The sequence below is a fragment of the Oikopleura dioica genome, chromosome 2 (genome assembly GCF_907165135.1).
Source record: "Oikopleura dioica chromosome 2, OKI2018_I68_1.0, whole genome shotgun sequence".
Taxonomy (NCBI): domain Eukaryota; kingdom Metazoa; phylum Chordata; class Appendicularia; order Copelata; family Oikopleuridae; genus Oikopleura; species Oikopleura dioica.
Window position 1 is genome coordinate 6,539,550 of NC_137292.1, and position 26,041 is coordinate 6,565,590.

At 41.1% G+C, this 26,041-nt stretch overlaps 3 protein-coding genes across 4 annotated transcripts; 2 read left to right on the plus strand and 1 right to left on the minus strand.

Annotated features, from left to right (window-relative positions):
* Positions 1 to 2,439: 2,439 nt before the first annotated feature.
* LOC145696332 (organic cation transporter protein-like) lies at positions 2,440 to 4,716 on the plus strand. The gene is made up of 6 exons (XM_081773354.1): positions 2,440 to 2,771; positions 3,074 to 3,853; positions 3,897 to 4,211; positions 4,251 to 4,373; positions 4,416 to 4,531; positions 4,578 to 4,716. Exons 1-3 carry the CDS (start codon positions 2,480 to 2,482, stop codon positions 4,178 to 4,180), a joined length of 1,356 nt encoding a protein of 451 aa, XP_081629480.1. The 5' UTR covers positions 2,440 to 2,479; the 3' UTR covers positions 4,181 to 4,211; positions 4,251 to 4,373; positions 4,416 to 4,531; positions 4,578 to 4,716.
* A 698-nt stretch (positions 4,717 to 5,414) lies between these two features.
* LOC145697236 (putative nuclear hormone receptor HR38) lies at positions 5,415 to 19,898 on the plus strand. Of its 2 annotated transcripts, none has more exons than XM_081774412.1 (9): positions 5,415 to 5,617; positions 17,029 to 17,279; positions 17,362 to 17,454; positions 17,499 to 18,104; positions 18,155 to 18,284; positions 18,485 to 18,651; positions 18,704 to 18,912; positions 18,958 to 19,142; positions 19,221 to 19,898. In XM_081774412.1, the coding sequence occupies exons 1-9, from the start codon at positions 5,542 to 5,544 to the stop codon at positions 19,595 to 19,597; spliced, it is 2,094 nt and encodes a 697-aa protein (XP_081630538.1). In that variant the 5' UTR covers positions 5,415 to 5,541; the 3' UTR covers positions 19,598 to 19,898. The 2 variants fall into 2 exon arrangements, with proteins under 2 accessions (XP_081630538.1, XP_081630539.1); XM_081774413.1 differs by lacking the exon at positions 5,415 to 5,617 and adding an exon at positions 14,028 to 14,187.
* Positions 19,899 to 19,902: 4 nt separating this feature from the next.
* On the minus strand, positions 19,903 to 21,559 carry LOC145697237 (transmembrane emp24 domain-containing protein 1-like). Its single transcript, XM_081774414.1, has 6 exons — positions 21,467 to 21,559; positions 20,653 to 20,826; positions 20,447 to 20,603; positions 20,229 to 20,406; positions 20,101 to 20,159; positions 19,903 to 20,035 (listed from the first exon to the last, which is right to left on the minus strand). Exons 1-6 carry the CDS (start codon positions 21,557 to 21,559, stop codon positions 19,917 to 19,919), a joined length of 780 nt encoding a protein of 259 aa, XP_081630540.1. The 3' UTR covers positions 19,903 to 19,916.
* Between the last annotated feature and the right edge of the window lie 4,482 nt (positions 21,560 to 26,041).

The window sequence follows — 26,041 nt, forward strand, 5'->3', positions numbered from 1 at the left end:
AGATACCAGACGAACAAGGAGATATACAGGCAGATTTACGTTGAAGCTTCTTGGCTCTTGAAGAAAAAATGCGGCCAGAGCGCCTCCTCCGCGCCAAATCGGGGATAAAAGGATTTTTAAAACTAGGGATTAGTCTAGTGCCTCAACAACTTTTCGCAATTTTCAACATTCCGAAAGTTTTTTCCTTTTCAAAAATTTGAAAAATGATGCTTTCACCAGCTTTTGAAGGAAAAAGCTTGTTGACCAAAAGATTGGCAAAAGACGGCTCCGGGTTAAACTCAAAATTTTACTTTTTATGACCGGAAATCAAGCTTGATTCCGAGTGAGTGTGAATCTCATATTCTGTCGCGTGTGTGGATTGGAAAGATTCCAAACGCGGCATTTTCTCGTTCGCCCATCTGCAGAATTTCAAATTTCCTGCCGTCATAAAAAATCATCACAACTTCCCGCAGAGGAACTCGCTTTCACACTATTTCAATATTTTCGCAGCTCGTCGATCCGTTCCTTTACTACGCTTCTGACTTTTCTCGAGCTCACTCTCATCTCAATTTATTTACAGTCAGTCGCTTCTTCTATTTCTTCTCTAAATTTCAAAATCGGAATTTTCAAATTCGAAATCCCGATTATTTTTTTCTTCTTCAAACGTTCATTCTTCTTCTTGGTCTTCTTGAATCTCTTATTTTAGAAAAAAAAGACTAATTGACAAATTTGTTATTTACTACTACTACTACCGGTCGCCCCGATAAGCTGTCGGTTTTCGCCGATTTTCGGAGCTATTTCGGATTTTTCGTTGTTTAGTGGCGGCGAGCACCACACCGGCCCCCCGCGCTGCCCGAAGTTCAGCGTACGGGGCCGCGAGGCACTCCACCTCCACCACCACACCAAACAAGCTCGATTCTCATAATACTAGAAGAATCTATTTTATCATTCATGCTCAATTATGTTTACCAAATAGCGCCTGCTTCACATTTACCCCCGATTTTAGCCGCGACATTGACCATAATTACGATCTGAAGAGATGAAGATTCATGAAAAATGGAGCAGTAAACTTAGTTACGGGGAAATATGAAAAATGGCTTTTGCTCTTCCTGGCGCCAAATAGAAAATTACGAATTCCACGAACTTGAGAGCTCGAGGGAAAAGGCCATGTGTAGATAATTCAAGATTTTTCGGTACTTTGATGCTCCAGAGGGCCATCAGCTGCTAGAACATCTGTTGGGCTTGATATAAGACAAATTCTGGCTCATGAAAATTATCAGTTTGAAAATGAAGCGGAAGAACTAGCTAAAAATCTAGATTCTGAGACTTTTTGTTTATTGATTTATAAAATGAAAAACTTCATATTAAGTACCTAGTCGAACTTTTATTGATGGTTAGTGATTATCTAACTGCAAAAAAATATAATGTCTTCATCTGCAATTTGTTTCAAATTCTTGTTATTGATTCAATCATGGAAATAGTAACGACTCATTTTCCATGCAACAATGAATATTAGATCGTAGGATATTTGAATTGTGATTTCTTGTTGTCTCCATCATTCATAATCATTTTCGAGCTTGGAAATATATTTTAAGAAGAAAATATATTCTTGGAAAGGAAGAGTGTGAACTTGAGCGCAATAAAAACCGGAAGCGAGCTCTATAATCCCGTGATAAACTTGACTAAATACAAAATCGAGGATTTGAAAGAGAACGAATTCGCTTCTTTGTGGCAGCGCGTGAATCGTACGGCCGGGGTCAACGACTCCTACCGACGCACTGAAAGACGATTATTGTTTAACTCAAATATATTAAATCTGAAATACTTAAATACGCGCCGACGCTACATTTGTCAAACATTTCAAATAAAAGGAAAAAGAGCGAAAGCGGAAATTCTTTTAAAACACGGCGGTTCGGATTTTTCACTTGAAGAAAGATTGAAGATTGAGAAAAAAGAGGAGGTTGAAAAAATGGCGGATTCGAACTTGGAGGACCCGAAAAAGGAAGAAAAACAAAATGGGCTGGAAAGAGTTCTCGAGTGCTTTCCGGAAATGTCGTGGTACCATTTTGGGGAGAGGTGCGAAAATTTCAGACGACCCTTTTTTAGTTCATAATTTAGATTTTTGGAAAATGCGAAAATCAAAGAAAGGTTTTAAAAGTTGTAAAATGGAATAAAACTTAGCTTTTTTCCAGAAATTTTTCGTCAAAAAACACCATAAAGCTTTAATAGTTAATTTTTATTTCTAATTTTAATCAAACTCTTCCTTGATTTCAATTAAAGACGTTGAGTAAAAAGATATCTTCCTCGAATTTATTCTTTCATGACATCATGCTGATTATTATATTCAGAATATACCTATATTTCTGAAATTCAAATTTCGAGCAGAATGGTTATATTTGCACAGGTCAGCAATTCGCCGTCCTCAAGAGGAATTCCTCATTTGCTCTTTTTTCTTTCGCACCTCGCTGACAGATTGTTCGCTTACTGTTACTACGGCTACATGGGAGTAGCCACAGCTGTTGCGGGCAACATTTTCTATCAATATCGCCCGAGCGAGATTTCTTGCGACTTGGGCGAGGTCTCTGAAGAATACGCTCTTTTTGCCTCGCAGAATTTAACCGGTGAAGATGCTCTTTGTAAATATTATCAACCAACCGGCTGTGCTGCTGGAAATGGAAATGTATCGACTTGGGATGAGGACACTTTGGAGGAGTGTTTTGCAGAAAAAGAGCTTGCTGAATGCACCAGTTTCAAATACGCCGATCATAATTTTAATAAAACACTTGTCTCAGGTACAAAAATTAACTGGAATTCTAATTGATGCAAAATCGAGAAGCCGCTTGCGGCTTCGAGCAAAACAGGAAAGAAAAGCCGCGTTTTGCGCGGCTTAAGGGTGTCAACTTCGATTGAGTAAGGGTATCTCTTATGAGTCGAACGAATGCCAAAATCGATGTTGACACCCTTAAGCCGCGTAAAACGCGGCTTTTCTTTCATGTTTCGCTCGAAGCCGCAAGCGCCTTCTCGATTTTTTGCGGCTACAATCAAAATTCCAGCGAAGTTTTACCTGTCAGAAATGAGAATAATTATATTTCAGAATATAATTTGGTTTGTGGCAAGAAAACGATGCCGCTAATCTTCATCATGTTATTCAACGTCGGACTTATGGTCGGCCCGATCGTCGCTGGAAAAGTATCGGATAAACTTGGACGAACGAAAACGATATCCTTCGGTGCTTTGGCTTGTGTTTCGTTAAATTTGCTTATTGGAATCACTGACGTAGGCGCGTGGGGATACGGTCTTTTGAGGATCTTTACCGTCATTTGCTCGTTGGTGCTTGCTCTGCCCTCGATGGTCTATCCTTCAGAAGTTCTCACGCCGAAGTACCGATCAATGGGAGCAATGCTGGTGGTCGCCACTGCTCTCGGCGCTGGAATCTTGATCGTTGTGGCGATCGCCTGGTTCATTCGAGACTGGAGAACGCTTCATATCTTCTCATCCCTCGTGAACGTCCCTTCTATTTTCGCGCCTTTGATCATGCCCGAAAGTTACCGATGGCTCTACCAGAACAAGAGATTTGATGAAGCAGAAAAGGCGCTTATGCACATGTCGGCAAAAACCGGCGGAAACGTCACGCAGGAGATCTTAAATGAAATCAAGGAAGAAATCCAAAAGAAAGAAAAAGAAGAGGGCGACGTGGAAATAACAGTAGAAGAAACGCTGAGCCAAAATGCTCAAGTCAAAAGGACAACTCTGACGCTGACATTCTGCCAGTTCATCCGAGGGCTGATCCAGTTTTACCTGCTTTACACCGTCGCTAGTCTCGGCGGAGATTTCTGGGTCAATAACATTATCAACAATATCATCGGATTTCCCGGTAAACTTTCAATCCCTCCTCTTCCATTTTCACCCCTTTCTAGCATGCTTTGTCTGTATCTGGATGATGAACACCCGCGCTTTTGGTCGAAAAGGAGCATTTATTTTCGGACTCGCCTGTTGCTCGATTTCCCAGCTTCTTCGACTCGGATCACTGCTCATTGACAGTACTTTGTGCGCGATGATAGCTTCCTATCTTGGCCTCTTCGGAGCCATGGGATCAATGGCGGTTGGACAAGCCTACACTTCAGGAACGAGGAAAACACAAATATATAATTCTAATTTCATTTATCATTTGTTTATTCGTGATTTATTCACCTCGCGATAAGAGCTCTTCCCGACAACTGTTAGAATCAAAGGTCAGTGAATCCGAATTATTTTCTTTTAACCCCGTTTAGCAACGGCGGTTATCTACACTGGTGCGATGGGTGGCTCCTTTTTGGTTCCAATTTGGATGGTCTTCGATAATTTCATCCCCTGGCTGGCCACTTCGCTCAATTTTGCTCTCATGAGCATTGGAGGTTTGTTCTCTTCAACCTTGATTTATCAGCCCTTTTTTGTAGCATTTATGTGCTTCAAACTCCCAGAAACATTCGGCAATCCAATGACAGAAACCATCGCCGATTTTGAGAAGATTTACGAAAACAAAACGCACCCACTCGACGAGCCAGACTCTGAAGTAGACAACGATTGCATTTTTTGGTCTCTTACTTTGTTGTTTTTAGGAACTGCTTCTCAAAAAACCCGACAGCCCACCACTAAATTAGATCGATGCCGCTAAAAGGTCAATGACTTGGAGCATTCCCTGCACCAAATAAGCTGGAATACGAACTTCGTTGTATAGAATTAATAAAATATTAATAATAAATAAATTATTTCAAAACTTGTCAGTTTTGAGGGGTACTGAATTGTGCCGCTCTGTGCCGGTTAGATTTGGCGGTACTCGGCGGCACAGGACGGCGCAGAGCGGCACAATTCAGTGTCTCCCGTTTTTTGCGGGAAAAAGAATAGATTTACTGGATGATGAGTTTTTGCGCGGCAATTAGCAGTTGCCGGTTCCAGAGTCGGAGATTGGAATTGACATTTTGGTTTCGTGCTCGCGCCAGCACCGCCGAATTATGCGTCCGTTAGTCGCTCTGGAAACTCTTTTACTAAGCGGCTGTTTTCGTCACCACGTTTCTCTGCTAAGCCCTTTTTTGATGTGTGGCCTTTCCAGAGGAGTCCCACGTCTTGAGCTTCCATGATCGCTTGGCATTTCAGCTTCGTTTACGAGCATCGTCTTTTTTCGAGCTCATGCTCAATTTTAAATGCTAATTGGAAGTAAAATGTTAGATGGATTCTAGTTCTCAAACTTCCAGACGCGAAAATCAAGGAAGATCGGCATCTTCTTCTTTCTCATATCAGACATTGGCAATTCTTCCAGAGCTCCAACCGACGAAGAAAAGCGGACATCTGACGTCTCTCCCTCCACCTACCGACAAAAAGGCAGCTAGAGTCCCGTTCCGATTCCCAAGTCATCGGCGGCGCCGCCCGCCACGCAGGAGACCATCTCCATAATCGACCTTTGCAGAGACCTTTTCTGCCAAAAATAAAAATTATTCAACTAATTGACGCGCAAAAAAACACCACCACCAGCTGGTGCTAGAGAAATCTTCGCCGACAACAATTCACTAACAGAAAAAAAAAAACATGATGGAAGGGAACAAACTACCAAGTATGGCGAGCATATCAGCTGGCCAGTTGAATTTGAAGCTTCATAATTCAGGTACTATCAAATTATACCAATTGATACTGTACCAATTGGTACAATTTATACTGTAATTTACACTGACGCAAGTAATTATTGAAAGCCTTAACGTAATCGTTATTAATTTTGAAATGAAGAAACTTTGGTCAACAAGGTTAAGGGTATCATTAACTATTTTCAGCCAACATTGTTGACACCCTTAATTGACCATTTTTGATCATGGTTTTCGAGTATAGAATACTGGGTTCATAAACAAATCAACTCCGTGAAATGACGGTAAAAGTCAACGGATATTAAAAACTTAGAAGAATTCGTTCTAAAGAATCATAACTTTCCCCTCCAGGAAAAAGTGTCACATAGACGAAAGACATTCATCTAGCGGCTCGAATGACCTTTAATACTTTTTCCGATGAGAAGTTATGCTTCTCTATCCGAAAGGCTAGACGGAAATCCAGCCTAACCAGCCCCCTGATTGGGATATTGGCTAGTTTTTAAGTCTCGCAGCCTGCCGAGTAGACAGACTGTAAAAGAGGAGTGTTTCGTTTTGTCGGTGAACATAGACGAAGCTTTTCTATGGAAATTCTGTGCGTCTAATCTTACGATTCGTATCACTCAAGTAAATGATCACCCGGTGCTTCTTTCTTATATATTTTTTTGCAAAGAAGTTTCTCTCTTGATTTGTGTGCGTTCTCTTGAGGGATTTAGCGAGAATGAAAAAGAAGGAAAAAAGGGTTTTCGGCGTGACCCTTGGGTGATATTTGGCGGATTCTGGCGGGTGAATGGCGTCTATTCCACGGGCGAATGCCAGCCTCATTCTCCCAATTACCAGGACAAATAACAACTCCCTGCTTTTGAAGTTCAACGCAGACTAGAGTCACCTTATGATAACCTTTGGGACGCAGCAGAAGGTTCTTCGAGGCAGCCTCGAAGGTCAGAGATTTTCAACGACTTTCCTACTCTTTCAGACGAGAATTCTGAACCTTTTCAATCAGGATGCTTTTTCAAAGTTGATTCTTTCAGAGAAAATTTTGAGAAAAAAGGGCTAAAAAAGGGCTTGAGATTTTCCGTTTTGAAGACAAAGAAGAGAATGCATTTGATACAGAAACCAATCATATTCCAGGCCTATCTGCTAGTTGGAGAATGTTTCCATGGAGCTCTGAAGTCGGAATTTTTTGCTGTTCTAGGGCAGATAATAATCAGTGATAGAAAATAGAGACAAGATTTTGATGGCTCTTGTCAAAAATAGTCTGTTTTTGGGGACTAAACCAATTTATTGAAGTGCATTTTTGGATCAAGGCTTTGATTCGCCAGTAGGCCAAATACAGCAATCTTATTGGTTATTCAAAAATGCACTTTTATAAATTGGTAAAGTCGGTTTTTTGGCTACTAGAATATGCTTTTAGACAATTTTATTGCATCCTTCATAATCCTAGTCTTTCGATAGTATCTCATTGTACTGTTCGACAATTAAGGTGATAAACTGTATATTTCAACAGCAAGTCATTTTGAGATATCTGCTAGACTTCGTTGAGAAAAAGAGCTGCGTTGACTGTGGCGTTTTGTGGCCGTCCAGTGTAAATATCACCAGCGATTGCACTCGGAAAAAAACTTGGAATGAGAATAAATCTATAAAAAATAAAATAAAACTGCGTTTGCTCAAATCATCTGCAACACTAAAAAACACGCTTTTGATCTTCATTTTTTAAATTTTCAAAATTTTGACGAATATATTTTCGGAAGCCTTCTTCTTCTTCGTCAAGGCATGAATCGTATTTGCGAATAAAATTTGGGAAAATACGGCACCTGGAACAACTCCTAATCCAAATGACTTTTAACTCAGATCAACGCTGACATTCGCTCCCCGTCGTAAATTCATAAAAGCTCCTCAATTCATTTCTACTCCGCAAATATTGTACCTACAACTAGCCAACTCAGCTGTGTTTCAGAAAAAGCGGCCTGAACAAATTGGATCCAAACATGTTTGAAAATACGAAAAAAGGAAATCGCAAAAAATCGAAAAAAACCGCGCTGCTCTGACCTTTGTCCTCTTGTCGCCCAATTTGCGGTGATTTGCGGGCCGAACCTAAAAAACCGGATGTTCAGTCGGTCTCAAATCCGTGCATTTCCAATCGCCGATTTCATGGGCGCGCTTCCGCCCATTTCTGATCAATGTACTGCTTGTTCCTCCAACACGCGCGTCCCTTTCTTTCCCATATCGCAGTTGCTAAGGGGCTTATATTGTACACTTGGGGATTAAGCTTCCTTATCGCGCAGTACGGAACATTTCCGGGTAGCACCAGCCGCACCTGCTTCGCGGACCCCGCTCCGCGCAAAACTAACCAGTTTAGCTCACTTCACGAGCGCTGACCTTTTCGCCACCGCCGGAACAGAATATAGAACCAGAAATCGCTAAATACTCACTTTCTCAAAATAACAATGCGGTCAGACAAAAAAATGAACTGAAATGCAATACAAAGCAGAGTTGCAAATTTAGCTTTCTTTTTTCTGAGCTGAGCTGAGTCAAAATTCATCTGAGCTGAGCTGAGCTGAGCTGGACTATTTCAGAGGTTACTGAGCTGAGCTGAGCTGAGCAGACCTTTTTTTAAGGTAGTTGAGCTGAGCGGAGCTGAGCGGACCCTAATTAGAGCTGAGCTGAGCTGGTTGAGCTGATCTGAGCTATTTTTACTGTTTTAAATAGTAAAATTGTGTTAAAATCATTGAGCTGAGCTGAGCTGAGAAAAGTGATCATTGTCTGAGCTGAGTTGAGCAGGATAGATCTTGTTTGAAAATAATTGTGCTGAGCTGAGCGAAAATTGTCTGAACTGAGCTGAGCAGATCAGATCATTTTCAAAAATCATTGAGCTGAGCTGAGCATTATTAACTATCTTGGACTCATTGAGTCGCTCATTTTTTAAATCGTGAATCATCATCCCCTCTTTGATCCCTTCCCTGCTCCAACGGAAACCGATTGAACATGCCCCCAGGCGCGTGAGAATAAATTTTAATTTCTCGCGCTCTGAAAAGATGACCTTTTCCATGTTCGATGTATCAGTTTGACGTCGCTAATAATCGCCAATGCTCTTTCCTATTCTTCGAGTCCGCTACAACTCGGCGGGGGAGCGAATCAAAGACGCTCTCCTGCTGATAATATTGCGCCAAACATGGCCAAGTTTGGGGCTGATAATTGGCCTCAAGGCTTCAAGTTTTTAGTATAAGCAAAAATGATTGTAAAAATGGGTCGAAAAAGGGTTGAAATTGAGTCCTCATTAACAGCCTTTTTCTCAATTTTTCTTCTAAAAAATCTCTCATTTTTGATGAAAAAAGCGGTTTTTTCAAGTCACAAAATCGAAAATGAAAAGCGAAAGGGCGAGAAAGAAAAGGCTCTCGGCTTTTGTCATTTGCATGATATTTTGTTCTTCATAATAAATTACGATTACGATCTGGCGAGAGGGACATCGCGAAGGGCAGAATAATTCATTCCAAATGTCGAGCAACATTTCTTCTCCAGGAGCACTCGCCTCGGGCGGAAATGGCCAGTGAGAAATTTCAACAAAGTCGATATATTTTAATATCTCCTTTTCGCGGTTTTCAGGAAGTGAAGGAGAAAAATGGAAATTGAATTAACGGACATGCAAAATTTATTTGTCCGGAGCTGTGTCGCGCGAGATGATGACATTTTCAAAAGTTGCAAAAGTTGTCAAGTGGAAAAAAATAGTTTGCGCTTTATTTATTGAAAAAATATTAATTGAAAATTGAAAATTGGAAAATTAAAAATTTTGAATTTTGAATCACTAGAATAATCTTTTTTGAATTTTCCCAGCTCAATCGAAAAACAGATTACTGCTCAAGAAATTGTAATTAGCCAAAATCGAGGCTAATCTCTTGCGATTTTTTCTGAGAAAATTCGGAAAAATCAGCTGGAATACAACTAATGAAAAAGTATCATCGTCCCAAAACAGCGCTAAGCGGATCAAGAATCCTCCTGCTCCGAGGAGGACGCGCTTCAGGGCCCCGGATTCCCGGATTTAACACATTCACTTCCACGAAGGCGATCTCAGGAGAATCACCAGTGCGTGTAATTTTCCACATTTTCGTGCTTTCATAATACAAGATTAAAAATACACAAGAATACAAAAATCAAATCATGAAAAGTGATAGCCTTGACAAGAAGGCGAAACGAGAGCTGTTTTCATAACTCACGTACTCTTGGAAATAGTCCACTTGATCATAAAAGGTGTCGAAGATAATTTGAGGCTGACCTTTGGAATGTGAACGACCTTATTCTTACACGATATAACCGTTTCCGATAGTCCTCTCTTCGGAAAATCAGTACGCCATCGAAAAGTTTAATTGTCGAAGTTGACTTTTTTTTTTAATTCTAGGGCTCGGAGTCCTGTGTGGAAAACCTGAGTCAGGGTTCTGGAAGAGCTGGCTGAAGAATTGACAAAAAAGATAGAAATGGTACTTATGGCGAAGCCGCTTTGCGGCTTCGTTTTAAAAAAAGCCGCTACGCGGCTTTTATCAATGATTTGCTAGGACCCTGACTCAGGTTTTCTACAGAGGTTTTCGTGTAGAAATTTTTATTTTCGCTTAATTTTCCATCAAAAATTCGCTTCACTCATCATCATTTCTGATGTTTGTAGCCTTGAAACTTGACTGTAACTCGACTGCATAAGAGCATATTTACAGTAGTTAAAGTAAGTTAACCCGGCTCTGGAGAGAGTGAGTCGAGATAAAATATCGCCGCCAGTTTGGATTTGATTCCTGCGCAAATGTCAGCGGCTCAGCGAGTTACATCTATTTGAATTGACAATCGCGATAGCAAACCTCCTTCCAAAAATATTCCGCATCGTCAATTTTACTTTTACGACTTCTGTAATACGAATTCTATGACGCTCTTTTTCCTATCTTTGTTTCATCGTTTTCATTTCACCGCGTTCAAAACCTGACTCAGGCTTTCTGAACCTGACTCAGGCTTTTTACACAGGTTGCCGAGCCCAGAGAGCCTCTCCCAGAGAGGTCTACTTTCTGATGATGATTTCGAGCTCGAATCATTCATTAACATTTCGCGAAGCGCCACAAATACGTCCCAGCTGGGGTAACGAGTTCTGAGGTCGATTAATTATCGAATTAATAACAAAAGTAATTGACGATAAAGGCGTAAGTCGCTTTATGACTATGGGCGGCCGACCCGGGTGTTTGAAGTGGTAACTTGTAAAAATGAACTTGTAAAAAACGAGCTCAATTAATAATTGCAGCGAGTTCCCAGACCATAACTTTCAAAATCACAAAGACAAGTTTAGACATTTTCTTTCCGACGAAACGTTATTTCAAAAAAAAAGAAGCATGATCAGATCTGAAACGTTTGCTTCCTGACATCAAACGCGCACAGGAGATCACTCACAACAAGCTCATAATAATTCTTCATAATCCAAAATACCAACATTGTCGATTAGACTTAAATTTTCCAGTCCGAAATTGTCGACAACTCTTCCTAAATAGGGCCCAAGATAGTCGATTTCAAAATCCCGAAATCAACTATTTTGGGAAAAAAGAAAATTTTGGGTAGAAAACATCTATTCGAAATCCGCTATCTTGGGCTCAAAAAATCATATGAAATCGACCATCTTGGTTTAACTTATTTGTTTTTTTTTTCTTTATTTTAGATAAAATATTAAATTGATTTTGGGAAGATAGCGTAAAATCAACTTTTCCGGGTACGTTGCCAATGGAAAATTATCTTTGCTGGTTGATCCCTTTTTCGTCTAGCTGGCCGAGCGGTAGCAAGGTAGACGTGTTCGCAGTGGGAGGATTGACCTTTATGGATAAATGCCAGGGAGAACGTCCTCTTCTTTTTGAAGATTTCCAATTTCTCCGCCCGTCCGCCGTTTTCTCTCTGTTTGGCGCCCTCCTCTCATCCCTTCCATTAGCAGCAATTTGCCACGCTCCAGTCCAACTCGCGCCGATGTATTCCTCGCTTCCTTCAAAGGTCATGTTTGTGATTGCTTTGATGGAATTTACGCCAAGTTGAAACTCGCTCCACCACCACCTGGAGAACAAGAAAGAATCAAAATATCATCCTTATAGTCTTTTTAAAGCAGTTTCTAGCGTGAAATCAGAATTTTAACCGCTTGAAGTTGGTAATTTCAAATTTCTAGAACTTCTTTCAAATCAGTCCCAAAACTTTGGTCAATCAGCGAAGACGGGTAAAGGGTATCTTCCCTCTTTTTTGAAGTCGAGGATAAATAAAGCATTTCAATTTTTATGAGGATTTACTTCCACATAAATTTGCGCCACATCAAAAATCAGCGTCAAAGCGAATCGCCGACGGATTTTGATGTTGTAAGAGGAAGACTTCTTCCCGGTCAAGGGACTCGAAGCCAAGGGCGTGTGCCTAAACAGTAAAATTAATAAATTTTGCTTTTATAATGTCGCGTCTGCGTCAATACCACGCCACTGGCAGTTGGTTTTCCTAGCAAAAAATACCTCTTATTTTCTAAAAAGCGGTCTTTTTATAAGCTGAACTCAAAAACCTGTGTAGAAAACCTGAGTCAGGATCCTTCGTTAGAGCCTTTCATAGATTAAATTAAGGGTGTCCCCAACGATTTCACTCGACTAAGAACAGTCGGACCCGATCGTTGGGGATACCCTTAAAGCTCTTTCAGAATCCTGACTCAGGTTTTCTATACAGGTTCTGAAGCCCTGATGACTCTATAAAAGCAAGAAGGACTCTTTTTGAGTCGATTTTGAGGGTAAAATTTCATGAATAATTTTTATAATGGAAATTAAATCCAAATATGTGAAAATGCCAATAAGATGCTGTTCATAATAAGCATTAAAAAATACGATCAAGAGTCGAAAGTGATAATTTAGCGGAAGCAATAAGCGAATCCAAGTAAGGTCAAGCCAAGCAAGAAAATAATAAGGGTGATCCGTTCATCGCAGCTTACGCGTCCATAACAGTTCCTTCAAAAGGTCACAACACTTTAGGGAACATAAATAACGCCCGGCCGTGATCGACCGGGATTAAAGATAGTGGCGAAAAATGACTTCCGGGGGATTAGGCGTTTTTACTAGTTTCACATAGAACGGGAGGCGTCGCGGCTGATCCAGCCGGCATTGATCCTGTAGGGCAAAAGAGCTGGGAGAGGATTTCCATCGACATTATTACCAAGTTCCTTGAAGATGACTATTTTCCAGTCCCAAGAGATTGACGTCAAAAATCGGCTGGAAAGTCTCTCTCTCCATACTTTAGCCCTAATACTTTGCATATGCCGAGTCGGACAGGAAAAAGGTTTCCACAAAGCAAAGTAGAGGAAAAAGAATACGAACCTTCATACTTCCTTTTTATCATACAGTCTGATTCATACTGATATTCTTATTTAAAAAATACAAGCCTATAAGCTTGATTTTTCATTAATAATTTATAAATTTTAATAAATGATAAACCTGGGCTCGGCAATCTGAGTAGAAAACCTGACTCAGGTTTTGATGAGCGAAAATGAAAAGCCGCTCGCGGCTTTTAAAAACGAAGCAGCAAAGCGGCTTCGCGATACAATGACTCATATCTATATTAAAATATTGGCGAAGCCGCTTTGCGGCTTCGTTTAAAAGCCGCTACGCGGCTTTTCATTTTCGCTCATCAGAACCTGACTCAGGTTTTCTACTTAGCATCTATATTAAAAATATACAGTAAAGTAGGGTACAAATTGGAACAGTTTTAGATTAGATTCTCCAAATCCGAAAAAAATTCCCAAATCGAAAAAAAAGATTGCTTGTTGAGTTAACAACTCTCGCCCGGAGCCGATAGGAAATTTTAATGCGACAGGTGGTTAGAGTGTGTTCATTCCGTAATTATGACTGAGGCAGGCAGCGCGAGGCAGCTTTTTTACTGTCTGATACGAGGTTCCGCCAGTACATGTGTGCTTATTCAAGAATTTACGAGAGGAGAAAATGTCAAATCGCTAAACGCTCATTTTTGGTGATGTTGCTAGGGGTGGAAAGAGGAGGTTTTAACCCACAAACGGCTGGTTAACCAATAAAATGGTCAATATGAAAATGATAGGTTAGCTTATTAGCTTGAAAAAATCAAAAATTATTTACCAAAAATATCGTTTTGGAGCGCTAATGGGTTAATTTCCCGAAATAGCTTCTGATTTTCGGTGTTTTATGAGTTTTTGGCTTTCAACTTTGTTGAAATTGAAAAATTTATAGAAAGAAAAAAGCCTCATTTTTCCAGTACTTATAGAGAAGTAACTTGCGCGAAGTTTGACATGCAAATTTTCTCAGTTCCTGCGGCCACTGTTTTTCTTTGGTGGCGCAGTAGGGCGCGCTGCTCTGCTCCAGCCTCGCGCCACCAAGTGTGCGCTCCGTTTTTGTGCGTGTGTGATTGGGGCAGGGTGCTTCATCGAATATAATCATCTTTCTGACCGCATCAGTAGTTAGTGCGCTGCAAATGTTACCCAGATTCATTTGACCGACGCTACTACCAAAAACTACCAGTCTTTTTTATTAACAACGGAAATAAAGAAAGAGATACGAAAGAGCCAAAAGAGCTACGAGACGTAAACTTGACAAGACGCACAAAGGTTAGTAGTCATTTGAAAATGTCACGCCAGAACGTTTCCTTTCGCCAGAACAACAGTATAAAAAGTGGAGATAAAGATTAAAGCCGAGAAAATGGCAAGATACTACGGAAGGTCAGAGCCGGGGAAGGGTTAAAAGATAATAAGAGATGATTTTCTGGCGGAAGAATTAAGGGTGTCACGTGTGTAATTCTTGGAGAAAAAGGTCAGAAAGCCTTGGTTTTTGGAAAAAGAAGCGTACTAATATTCGTGAATCATCTTTTTGACCGTCTTTTTCTCCAGGATTCACCGATTTTTTCACCAAAATACTTTGGCACACGACGGGTTTCGTTTACAACCGATTTTACTACTCGCCGATGCTGACAATTAATGCAGGAGGCTTCGAACAATGCCGCATGCGGAGATTGTCAAATCATTAGTTTGCCTCTATGTTTGCCAGTTTTTCGTCCAAAAAGAAAGAAAGGCACTTCGTAAAGTTGAGTTAACTCGACTCATCAAGAGTCGTTTAGGCCAGCTTTTCTTCCGGTTGTAACTTTTCGTCAAAAACACCTTTGGCGGCGATAATACCGGTAGATAATTGTAATTATCTATTTTTCTGGCACATATTTTCGCTGCTTGGAAAAATTAATCCGCCGAATATAAATAAGTAGAAGACACCGAGTCTCATGATTTGGCACCTTACGACTTATAATTGACTGAGTTACAAGAGAGCATCAAACGGAGGCTCATAAATTTTCCGCAATCACAAACGAATCTCCCATCATAAATGGACAACTTGCTAATGACGATTGTTATTGCTCGAACTAAAGAAAACATATTTTTGGGAGACTTTCGGGAACTTGAAATCCTCAATTTTGAGGATCTCGTGGGTGATCTCAAGTTCAAGGGGCAAAGGGTCCTCCTCTTCGATTTGGAGGTTTTGCTTGGCTTGATTCAGAGTAACAACTCTTTAGAGTTGTTTCTTCTTCGAGCACTCTTCATACAGCCGAAAGTCTGCGTTCCGTTTTTATAGTTTTTTAATTTCTATTTTTCCTAATTTATAATGCTCATACAGTCAAATCTTTAGATCGAACCCTAACCAAGGCTTTCAGCCATAAAATGGCAATATAGGGCTTTTAAGCCAATCAGAAAGCTTCTTTTTCAAAATCCCCATAACTTTTTTCGGTTTTTTGAAGGAAAAATTGTTTCTTTTTTCAAAAATCTCATTTTTCAAGTTTCAAAAACGATCCGAAAAATACACGAATGCTTCGATAAATCATTAACTCTCGATTTGTCTGTAGTTGATTTTCGACCACGGTTCGACCACAGTTGCGGCTGGTGTTGGACTATCGTCATGGTAAAATTTTAAAATTAAAGTTAGTGCCTCATAAAGTCTATTTATCACCTCAAAGGCGGCCATGTGCTGGGCGCCGTATTTGTACCTTGGGCTTCCCATGTAAATATTATGCATGTATCCGTTGCCGCTCGATTAGGCAATCCGAGCAGTGATCAAAGCTTAGGCGGCTAAATCAGCATGGCGACGCCGAGATGGTGATTTATTTTGTTTAACACAAACGCTGTTTGATCACTGTATGTAAATTGCCCGAGCACAGTGGGTGCACCAATCGCGGTGCAGCACCATAGCGCCACCAGGCTCATTTCAGAAAAAAAGGGACGAATGAAAATAATGATAATGCAAATTGAATGTCGGAAGGAGCTTTGGTCAAATAAGGGTTTCGGAAGAAGGAGCGCGGGCCAGCTTTGGTGGAGGTGCCACCGTGCCACGAGTGAACGGGAAAACAGGAAGTGCACCTGGAAAGGATGCTCCCGTTGACAAGCGCGGCGCATATCATCACTATCGATAACGCCTTCTCTGAAGCGCTCTTTCTTTTTACAGCTTTTCTTTTTCAAGGATTCTTCATTGATTCTACTTCTATTGGAAATTTGAAGCTCGAAAGATTAAGGGTTTCAGTACGTAAACTTAGGTCAAAAAGAATTACGAAAGTTTACGTACTGACACCCTTAATTTTTCGAACTATATGTCGAATAGACTCCAGAAAACTCGGGATCAAAGAGTTCTATCTCTATTAAAAATGATTATTTGGAGGCTTTGAATATGAAAATTATGTTTCTTTTATTGATAATAAGTAGGTCCGTGTTTTATTTGGAGCTCGTAACTCCTCGAAGCAATAAATTTTAAATTCCCCTTTCGACGAGAATAAGACTGCATAATGAGCATGTTGCGCGTTTATGGTGCAGAGAGCGTGCGATATGTGATTTCATGATTAGCAATTTTGAATTTCGCTGCTCCTCCATTCCCCAATTTTCGCGAAATAAATAAACGCTGGTCTCTGGGAAACGATAACGAATTTGCACAAAAATGCATATTCCGTGTTGATGGCGCTTGTCAAGGTCCGAAGCAGCTATCCTCTTCGCTAATCAGAGCTATAAAACACCAATTAGGGTGGTGTTCACTGCATTTTTAATAAACGCGCCTCGGGAGGGGGATGACTGTGGCCAATTCTCTGGTGGAATACAAACTCGACAAGAATTAGAAAAAAAAAAAGCAGCTGAGAAAAACTGCTTTTCAAAATTGAAATTTTAAAAACAAGGAAAAAAAAGAATGGCTACAGAATCTTCCGTTATCAGAGCTTTAATCAGAAGAGGTTAATCAGAATTTTTTTAAAACCGGAAAGGCACTGTATCGATAAAGTACTGGACGTAAGACTACGTCGTAAGATAGATGGGGAGACGTAGCTAATTTGTCACAGCGCTCTATTGACTCTTCCACCTTCTGCGGTGGAAAAGTTCTGCGTCCTCCTAACGGCGCCTCCCGTTTCTTTCAATTTACGCCCGTATGTTTAGAGCACGAAGACCTCACGCGAATCCACAGAGAGAATTCTTCCAACTCCGAAGGTCCGAACCAGACGAGCCACCTATTGAGCCCCACCAGCGCTCAAACAGTAGTCACAGTAGAGCAGAGCACAATGCCCATCCAGGCAGCAGAAGCGACGGGCATTCCCGGCCCATTATCTTCGCAGTATGAGAATTTCGGCGGCCTAGAGTTTAGTCGAGAAGATGACAATGGCTTCTTTGTTGATCATATTTATAGCCAGGTATTGATAAGTTCACAAATTAATTCCAAAAAATCCAATTAATCAAAATGTCTTCGAGCGCCTCAAACAATCGAAATTTCAGGATTACAGACGAGCAGATCAACTTCACAGTACTCCAACTCAATACAGTTCGCCCCACGACGACTCCAAATCCATCTCTCCCGGTGTCAATACGGTAAGAAATCGTCAGTAACTATCTTTTTCTTATTCCTCTTTCAGCACTTATCCGCCCAATCAGTGGCAATCAAACAGGAACAGTTCCTCACCCCCGACTATGGAGTCTACTCGACCACCACTCATACGCCTCCCACACCGACGAGCACGATGGTCAGTTCCTCGGTAATTCCAGTCTCCTCCGTGTCTCAAATCCCCACGCCGACAAAATCCGATGTCAGCTCTTCTGTAAGCCACAACGGCTTAACCTCAAGCACACCTTACATCGACCAGCAAGGTTACTACTCTTACCCGAGCGCTCAGGCTGCATCCGGCCAGACAGCAGCGTATAGCCAGCAGTTCACTGACGAAGCTGGCCTCGCATATGGCCAAACGGCGATCGACAACTCCTACTACGCCACTGCCGCTGGCTACGATCTTTCAAACCTCCAGTATCTCAACTACAACTACAGAACGAACAATCACGCCTCCCACCGAATGATCATGCACGCCCAGGCCATGGGACTCCAGTCAATGGGAATGGTCCCAATGATCAACGGCGGCGCCATCCCAAGACCCAACAACGAAGGACTCTGCGCAGTTTGTGGCGACTCAGCCGCCTGTCAGCATTATGGCGTTCGCACCTGCGAGGGATGCAAAGGCTTCTTCAAGGTAAAAACAACCGCATCATTTACATTTTCGTTCAACTCGGGCTTTTTCAGAGAACGGTGCAGAAGAACGCGAAATATGTCTGTCTGGCGAATAAAAATTGCCCGATCGATAAGAGGAGGAGAAATAGATGCCAATACTGTAGATATCAGAAGTGCCTCGCTGTTGGAATGGTGAAAGAAGGTAAGAGAAAGAGAATAAGAGATTCTGAATGATATGGGGAGCTTCCAGCCAATCAGAAACAAGTATTCTATGGCTGAGCAAATCAAAAGCCGCATATTTGAAGCCCCGTAGAAGGCGCTCTACCTCAGCAAATTTGCCAAATTCCAATTGACATTTTGGGCTTTTTGTTTTTTCGCTGCTTTGTTAACCTTGTGGTTTAGTGGTGCGGACAGACAACTTGCGAGGACGGCGAGGTCGGCTTCCTTCAAAGCCAAAAGGACCACAAGACCCAGTGGCTCCTCCATCGCCGCCAGTAAACTGGATCACTCACTTAGTCAGAGCGCTAGTCGACACGTCGCCAGTGCTCTCCAGTACTGATTTCTCACAGGTAATTGGGTTTTATTTCGAGAATCTATGGATCTTGACATTTGGCTTTTTAGTATAACGCTATGCTTGACGTAGATCTGCCTCACAGCGGGTCGGGGCTCGAGCAGGCGCGCAGCATTCATCACGCTCTTCTATTATCCCTGGAAGTGATCCGTCAGTGGGCGGAGAAGATTCCCGGCTATTCGGACTTGAATAAGGACGACGGAAACCAAATCCTCGAGACTGCTTTCCTTCAATTATTCGTCGCCAAGCTGGCCTACCGGTAATGGAAAAACAAAGAGAAAATTCAATAAAAGTGGAATTTTAGTTCCGAACCTAACGAAGGCAAATTCATCCTCTGCCACGGGGTCGCTCTCCATCGCAACCAGCTACTTCCTTCTTTCGACAACTGGATTGATACGATCCACCAGTTTAGCTCGCAAGTCCATGGGGTGAATATTGACATCTCCGCGTTTGCCTGTCTTTGTGGCTTGCTGCTTTTCAGGACGCAAGGTAATTTGGCCGAGTTTTTGAGCATTTTTGATATCAAGGAAGAGAATTTCGAATTTCCATCTAACTTTTCGTTTCCAGGTCTGGAATTGAAAGAGCCGCAGAAAGTGGAAGAAATGCGATTAAAAACACTCGCCGCTCTGCACAGCCACTGCGCCACATCTTCCGTGGCAGCCGACCGACCGAATTATTTCCAAAAGATTCTCCAGCAGCTTCCAGACATTCAGAACGCCGCCCTTCCTGGTGCTCTCCGTCTCGGCTATTTCAAACGGGAGGGACTTATCAGTCCGACTCCGACGCTCGACCGCATCTTGCTGAACGTCGGATCCGAAATTACCGCCACCGACATGTCGAAAATGTCCCAATACGCAGATGCCAAGGCCTTGTCGACGACGCCGATAGTCTTGCCCGAGATTCCAGTGGCAGACGCTAGTTTAACTATCAGCTGCCATAGTTGATTTTTGTAATTTTAAAAGAAAAATTTGTAAAAACATAAACTGTTCAAAAGAAAACTTGCTATAATCGCGTAAAAATTGCCCAACATTCAACATTATCAAAAAAAAACATTCATTCTCACTGAGAATTTTTCTCACTCATCAAAACAAAAAAAGAATACTGACAGTAGCTGTCCGACTGTAACTTGACTTCATAGTACAAATTTATTTTTCGCCCTCTCTATGTTATTTATACACTGGCTCTCGAATGAAGCTTCACATACTTCTTACTGTACATTTCTGTAAAATAAACACAAGAAATTGAGATGGGGAAATTTATTGATCAGAAGCTAGAAATCTTCGTCTTCGGGTTGAAAAGCATTCGGACGAAAACAACTTGTCCGATTGAAACAGCAGGAATCAGAGCGGAAAGCAGGAAAGACCAGAAGTTTAGACGTTTTTCTGAAATTAGCTCGTAAGTCGTTTCCATGGACCATAGACATCGGAAGCATTAGTGTTTAACTTACCTTTATTTTCCATCAGTGCTTCGTCGATATGGGAGAAAGAGCGCATATGGTCGAGAATTCTGGAAACAGGAGATTAGACGGATACAGGATATATTCTGTATAATTTATACAGTATTTACTTATTTTACCTTAGACATTTTCGAAGCTTCTTTCTCATGTCATTCGATTGAACATGAATATTATCCCATTCCGGATGGCCTGTATGGTAGAGACTGTCAATATCGCCGTTGGCTTTATCTTCTTCAATTTCTTTCCTGAAGCTTGTGTACTCTTTCATGTACATGTCCCACTCGTCCATGTCGATTTCTGGAATTGATTAGCAGGCGAGTAAAACGACCGGTTATACCTGGGAAAAGTTCAAAGTGAACCTTCTTGTCAGTCATAATACTGAAACTGTTATCAAAACAGAACTTAGTCGGCGCCATTTCCGTCATCTTGAACAAATGGTATCCAGTCGTGTTCTTGTCAATTTTCACCAAGCTCTCTTCTTTGTGGTCAAATGCCTAAATTTAATATTCCTAAAGAAGACTTTCTTCGACCACAAAAGTTTACCTCAAATCTTATGTCAAGTGATCCTCCTCCTTCGACAGTATATTCAAAGTGGAAGGTTTCGTTTGTCGCGTGATAGTAGCACTCAGTCTTGCCAGCTGGAACAATGACGGTGTACATTGGGAAATTGAAGAGACTCAACAACTCGTGGGCGAACTTTTGCTCCTCGGTCATGTCCTCAAAGATTGCTAAATTTTATCGCTCTGCTAAAGTCCTGGGGTACTTTTCTTTCAGTCAACCACTAGGTGCCCGTCCTCACTCGCTACAGGCTGCCCTAGCGCAGAGAAGGGTTATAATTCGAGCCTATGATTCGAGCCATCCAATATCTCTAGAATCTGGTCTAGTGGTTAGGGTTAGGGACTGGGGGTCCGGAGGGCGAAGCAACCCGGTTAAGGCCTTAGGTGGGGGGTCCTGGGGCGAAGCCCCCTGGGTTAGGTTTAGAGTTAGGGGCAGCTCGAATGATAACCCTCTACTACCGCTCCTAGTAGGGGTATCCTACTCTTATTCCTAGACAAGGGGGCGAAAGATGTTGCTGTCATTTATAGCCAATAAACTGATAGAAAACAGTCTGGCCTAAAGTATTGTTGGTGGGTCTGCTGGACAATGTCGGAAAGCCAGGGTCTATTTTTTCCCAAAGATACAGATGCCAGGCGCAGATTTCTGAGTTCTATGGCGAATGTTCGGCTGGAATTCTGTTTCCAGTCTTTAATTTAAGCTACAGATGTTGGTGGAACTCAACTTGGAAACCCTGAAGAGGATGTCCAGCATGAAGATGTTTCCAACATCTTGAGACGGAAAAAGATTGCTTCAGAATTACCTTAGTTGGATCATTCTCGTCGTGCAGCGGCTCTTTAGCTTTACTCTGATCGTTTCCATTTACGGCGAAAACAAAGAGAAAAAGAATTCTCATTTTCTTGTTTCAGAAATTCGAAGTTCAAAAAGCGAGTAATCGGCGAGTTCTCGGCGGAGAATCGATATCTCTTTCTGATTCGCTTAGTGCTTCTCTCCTACATGAATATTATATATCATAGAACGTGAGGATCATTTTTGGCTCGAACTACTTGGTACGCCGCGATCAACCGTAAACATCGTTACTCACTTCTTCTTCTTCCAAGGGATTACTTTCGACACATTTCTAAAGGCCAAGAATTATTCATGATTTTTGAGTACTCTTCCTTGATTTCAATCACTTTCATAAAGAATTCCTTGCCGGAATTTCGATTCGAGCAGTTCGTAGCTGAACTTTAATCCGGAATCAGGACATTCCATGACATTCTAGGCAGATGTGACATCTAAGATGTCATCTGTGCTTCTTCCCAGTTTCAGGAAATCAAGGGCAGTCGACGAATGGCTCTGTCTACCACATGTGGCTTAGTCTATCTTAGACATCACGGCTGTGTCTGGCCCAAATCAAATTAAAAATTTGGTCAAAATTATATACGAGTTTTTCTTCAATTCTCCATTTTTTTTCATCGAGTTTCCATTCTGATCAGTTATTTTTAGAACTACAGTTGCAGCAGATCAAGTATTCAGAGTAAGTTGTTATGTGAACATTGCCAGCACGCATTATTGATAAAGAAAAAGCTCGAAAAGCGCGTATCTATCTTACTTTGTTGAATAATAAATCCCAAGTTTCGAGGAGTCGAATACTTTCGCCCCTTTATTTTTGCTGATCTGCCACCGGTTATTTTTCAAGCCCACCTCGCGATGATCGAGAAAACTCCTTCGCGCAGGGCTACAATAACTGGACTTGAAAGAGAACATTCCTTGACCAGTTGGCGAAGGAATTTGAGGGAGTTAGAGAAGTCCCAAAGCCATAAACATTATAGCTTGAATTATCATAGAAGAAAATTTGGATTTATGAATTAAGGATATAAGCTATGAATTTGAACTTTCGTAGCGCCTAAATGCGAAGTAGGATCATTTTCATTTCAAAAGCAATCCTACCCAAAAATGCACGAAAAACTCAAATCTGGTACTTTTAAAAAATTTTTTATAGAAAATTTTCTTTTTAGAGCGTTTTCAAATCTTACGATCTCGATTTCTCGAAATTTTTCCATTGAATCGCTAAAACTAAACCGTGTTTATTATTTCAATGATGTTAAGCTAGATAATTGACGGGCTTTTATTACGAAACTTCCTCAAATTTTCATTCTAGCGCTTTCCTCTTCCTTGCTCGTGTTTTTCTTCTTTTGTGCTTTTTCGCGTGCAACCAATCAAAGCGCTCCGCTCAACCGCGCCACTCTCACGGAAAAGAGGAGTCGAGAGAGCGAGCGCCCAGCGCGCCGCTTTTTACACTATTCGCGCGCTTGGTAAGCCTCATGGAAATGGCTCTAAAATCGGTTTCTGTCGGAATTAGGAAAAATTGATCCGTCAATATTGTAGATAAGGGTTAAGAGAAATTATTTATCGAAAAAACTGGACCGATTTAGTGGAAAAATTTCGAGGAATCGCGATCGTAAGATTTGAAAACGCTCTAAAAAGAAAATTTTCTATAAAAAATTTTTTAAAAGTACCGGATTTGAGTTTTTCGTGCATTTTTAGGTAGGATTGCTTTTGAAATGAAAATGATCCTACTTCGCATTTAGGCGCTACGAAAGTTCAAATTCATAGCTTATATCCTTAATATAGCGATGTCTTTTTTCAAGGCGGACAAAAATAGCCTACACAAAAAAGGGCCAATAAGATTGCTGTATTTGGCCTCCCGGCCAATCAAAACCCAATCCAGAAAACCTAATGGATCTGATTGTATGGATCAGGGTTTTGATTGGCCAGCAGGCCAAATAAAGCAATCTTATTGGTCATCCAAAAATTCACTTCCATTTTTTGGTTTAGTCCCGTTTTTCAGAAAGGAAGACTTAGCCGTCAATATTTTCGTTGTTACTGTAGTAGCGACTTTGTCCAATTAGCATTTTTCTACACTGGATCCTTCATGTTAAATTGCCTTTTCGATAAACAGGCTCAATTAATATTTAGGGCAAATCCGCCTTATCCAAGTTGATAAATCCACAAAGAGAGCAGCAGCACCCGAGTTTGGCCAGCTTTCGGCACGCCGCAAGAGGCCTCGATTACCAGTAAGTGACAGCTCTCGCTCAATTATGCTCTAATCTCGACAATCTCAAATCGCACCCTAGTAAATAAATTATTTATTCAGAAAAAGAAACGGTTTCCAGTGAGAGCTCAAAGTTTTCAAACGACACTTAGTTCCGTGCATTTATTTTTCTTTCTCAAATTTATTCTGTTGCTGATTAATTTTTCATCAACGAGGAAATTCAAAGGGTACAAACTTTGTTCTGCAAAGTTATTCAAACAACGAAAGAGAAAAGAGCTCGAAGATAGGGTAAAGCTTTTACTCGCTGCGAAGAAATTTCTGAAGGAAAGAGATTTTATAGTAGACTAGTGGGGATAGTAGGGGTGTCCTCCTTAAGTGCCTTGACAAAAAACTCTCGAATGGAGAACAGTTTTAGCTCAAAGCCTAAGCTTTCTCCTGGAAAAAAATAAGGGTTTCCCTCGACTAAAAACCCAAAAATAGCTTGCTCCGAGCAACCTGACCTTTACCGGCCTGTATATCCTTAATTTGTTCATCATAAAGGAAAAGGATGCAGTCAAGGGCAGGATCTAAAAGTTCCAATTAAAATTAAGGGTGTATCTAAGATAGTTTCGGAGAAAAACTTGCTCTTGGGAGGCCTATTTTAGCAATTCTTGATGGGTTTATCCAGTCATTGAAATTTCTGAAAAAGGAGCAAACAACAGTAGAATCAACAACCTCTGATAACACTCGCTCTTCCATCCGCCGCGGACCCCAAGATCATGATCGTCTCGCTTCCCAGGCGCAGTTCTCTGGAGACGGAAATATAGGTACTCTCTTGTCTCAAGCAGCTTGTTTCAATACACTGTAGATCAATCTGCATAATGATCATAAATGTTAACAGACTCTCTTGATCTCTTTGAATATTCAACAATGCGGCGTACTACAGTTCGGACCGCGTTCACAGAAGGCGATTATTTAGTCATAAAGACGAGTATCCAGAACTAAATTACTTTTTTTTTTCATCGAAGTTCAAATGAAAGTGCAAACAACTTGACCTTCGATTGAAAATGAAGATGAAAAAGAGAGAGGAGCATCATTATTTTTACAAAAGAGAAAAAGGGATCATTGCTTCAAGTTAAATTTTTCTTCAATTGCTTTTTAGATGAAATGGCTATTGCCAGGCTCCTGACGATCGGTGGGGAAAAGGAGATACATCCTTATATAAGGCCTGGTCTGTGCACGATCATATTAGGTAAGAGAGAAACAACCCTTCTTTCCTTACTTTCTCCCAGGAATTTCGGTCTTTATTCTGACCCCTGCCGTCTCAACTCTTTTGAACAAGTCGATCAGAAGCTACTGCCCAGAGCCAGAGAGCGAATTTGTCGACGAAGAATGCGAATATGTCTCTCAAAAACTCCGTCTTGGTGTCAAAGGTACTTGGAATTTCCAAGCCGCCTTTCATTGTTTATTCAAACTCAATTCCAGTGCTTTCATACGTCGGCTGGTCGCTTTTTGGGCTTGGTCTTGGCATGACGATTCTCTCCGCCTGTCAGGTGTGGTGTAGAAAATGGAGGAAAAGACTGTGTTTTTTTTTAGCTTATTCGAAACTCGGCGGAATTTAGAGAATCAATACGGAACGAGTACATTGAGTCGCTGAAAGAATCCAACAGATACAGGCTTGAGAGGGCCTCTTCTACAGGAGTTATGGTCTCATCCCTTTAAAAATGATCCATTCGGAGCATGAAAGATTAACCATGAAAAAGAATCATACTCGAAATCGAAGCTTTCGCGAATGAAGGACACCTTGACATCTTTTAATTTCTACAAAACCGTTTTCTTCGTCGATTCAAAGACGGATTACTAGAAATTTCAAAACCTAAGGCGATTTTTTTTTTCATTTAAAAAATCCGGCAAAGGCGATGCTCTGTGGAGAAAAGAACTTATGATCAGAGAAATTCACAAGCAAAAGGAATTGACGACCCAGTTCAGTTTGCAAGACGATAATATGAGGACAAATCCGTACTTTCAAATTTCACTCATGTAAGTTTCTCCCCATTTTTCGCACGAAAAATATCCTAGAAATCGACTGAGGCTGGAAAAGCTTATAAACGACATTGCAACAGGCCAAACTGAGACGGAAAAATTTCCAGACAACGAAACGATTGTCAATTATTATACTGTCTAAAATATTTATCTCAAGCTCTTGAATAAATTTGAGAGGTTACTAAAGTGATGCCTGTTTAAGAAGGAAGCATGAAATCGCAGGTGGCGCTAGTGAGCTTAAAAAAAGGTTACGTCATTCAAGTTTTTGGTGGAACGTGTCCCTACATTTGTCCAAAACACAAAAAAGAAAAGATGAAG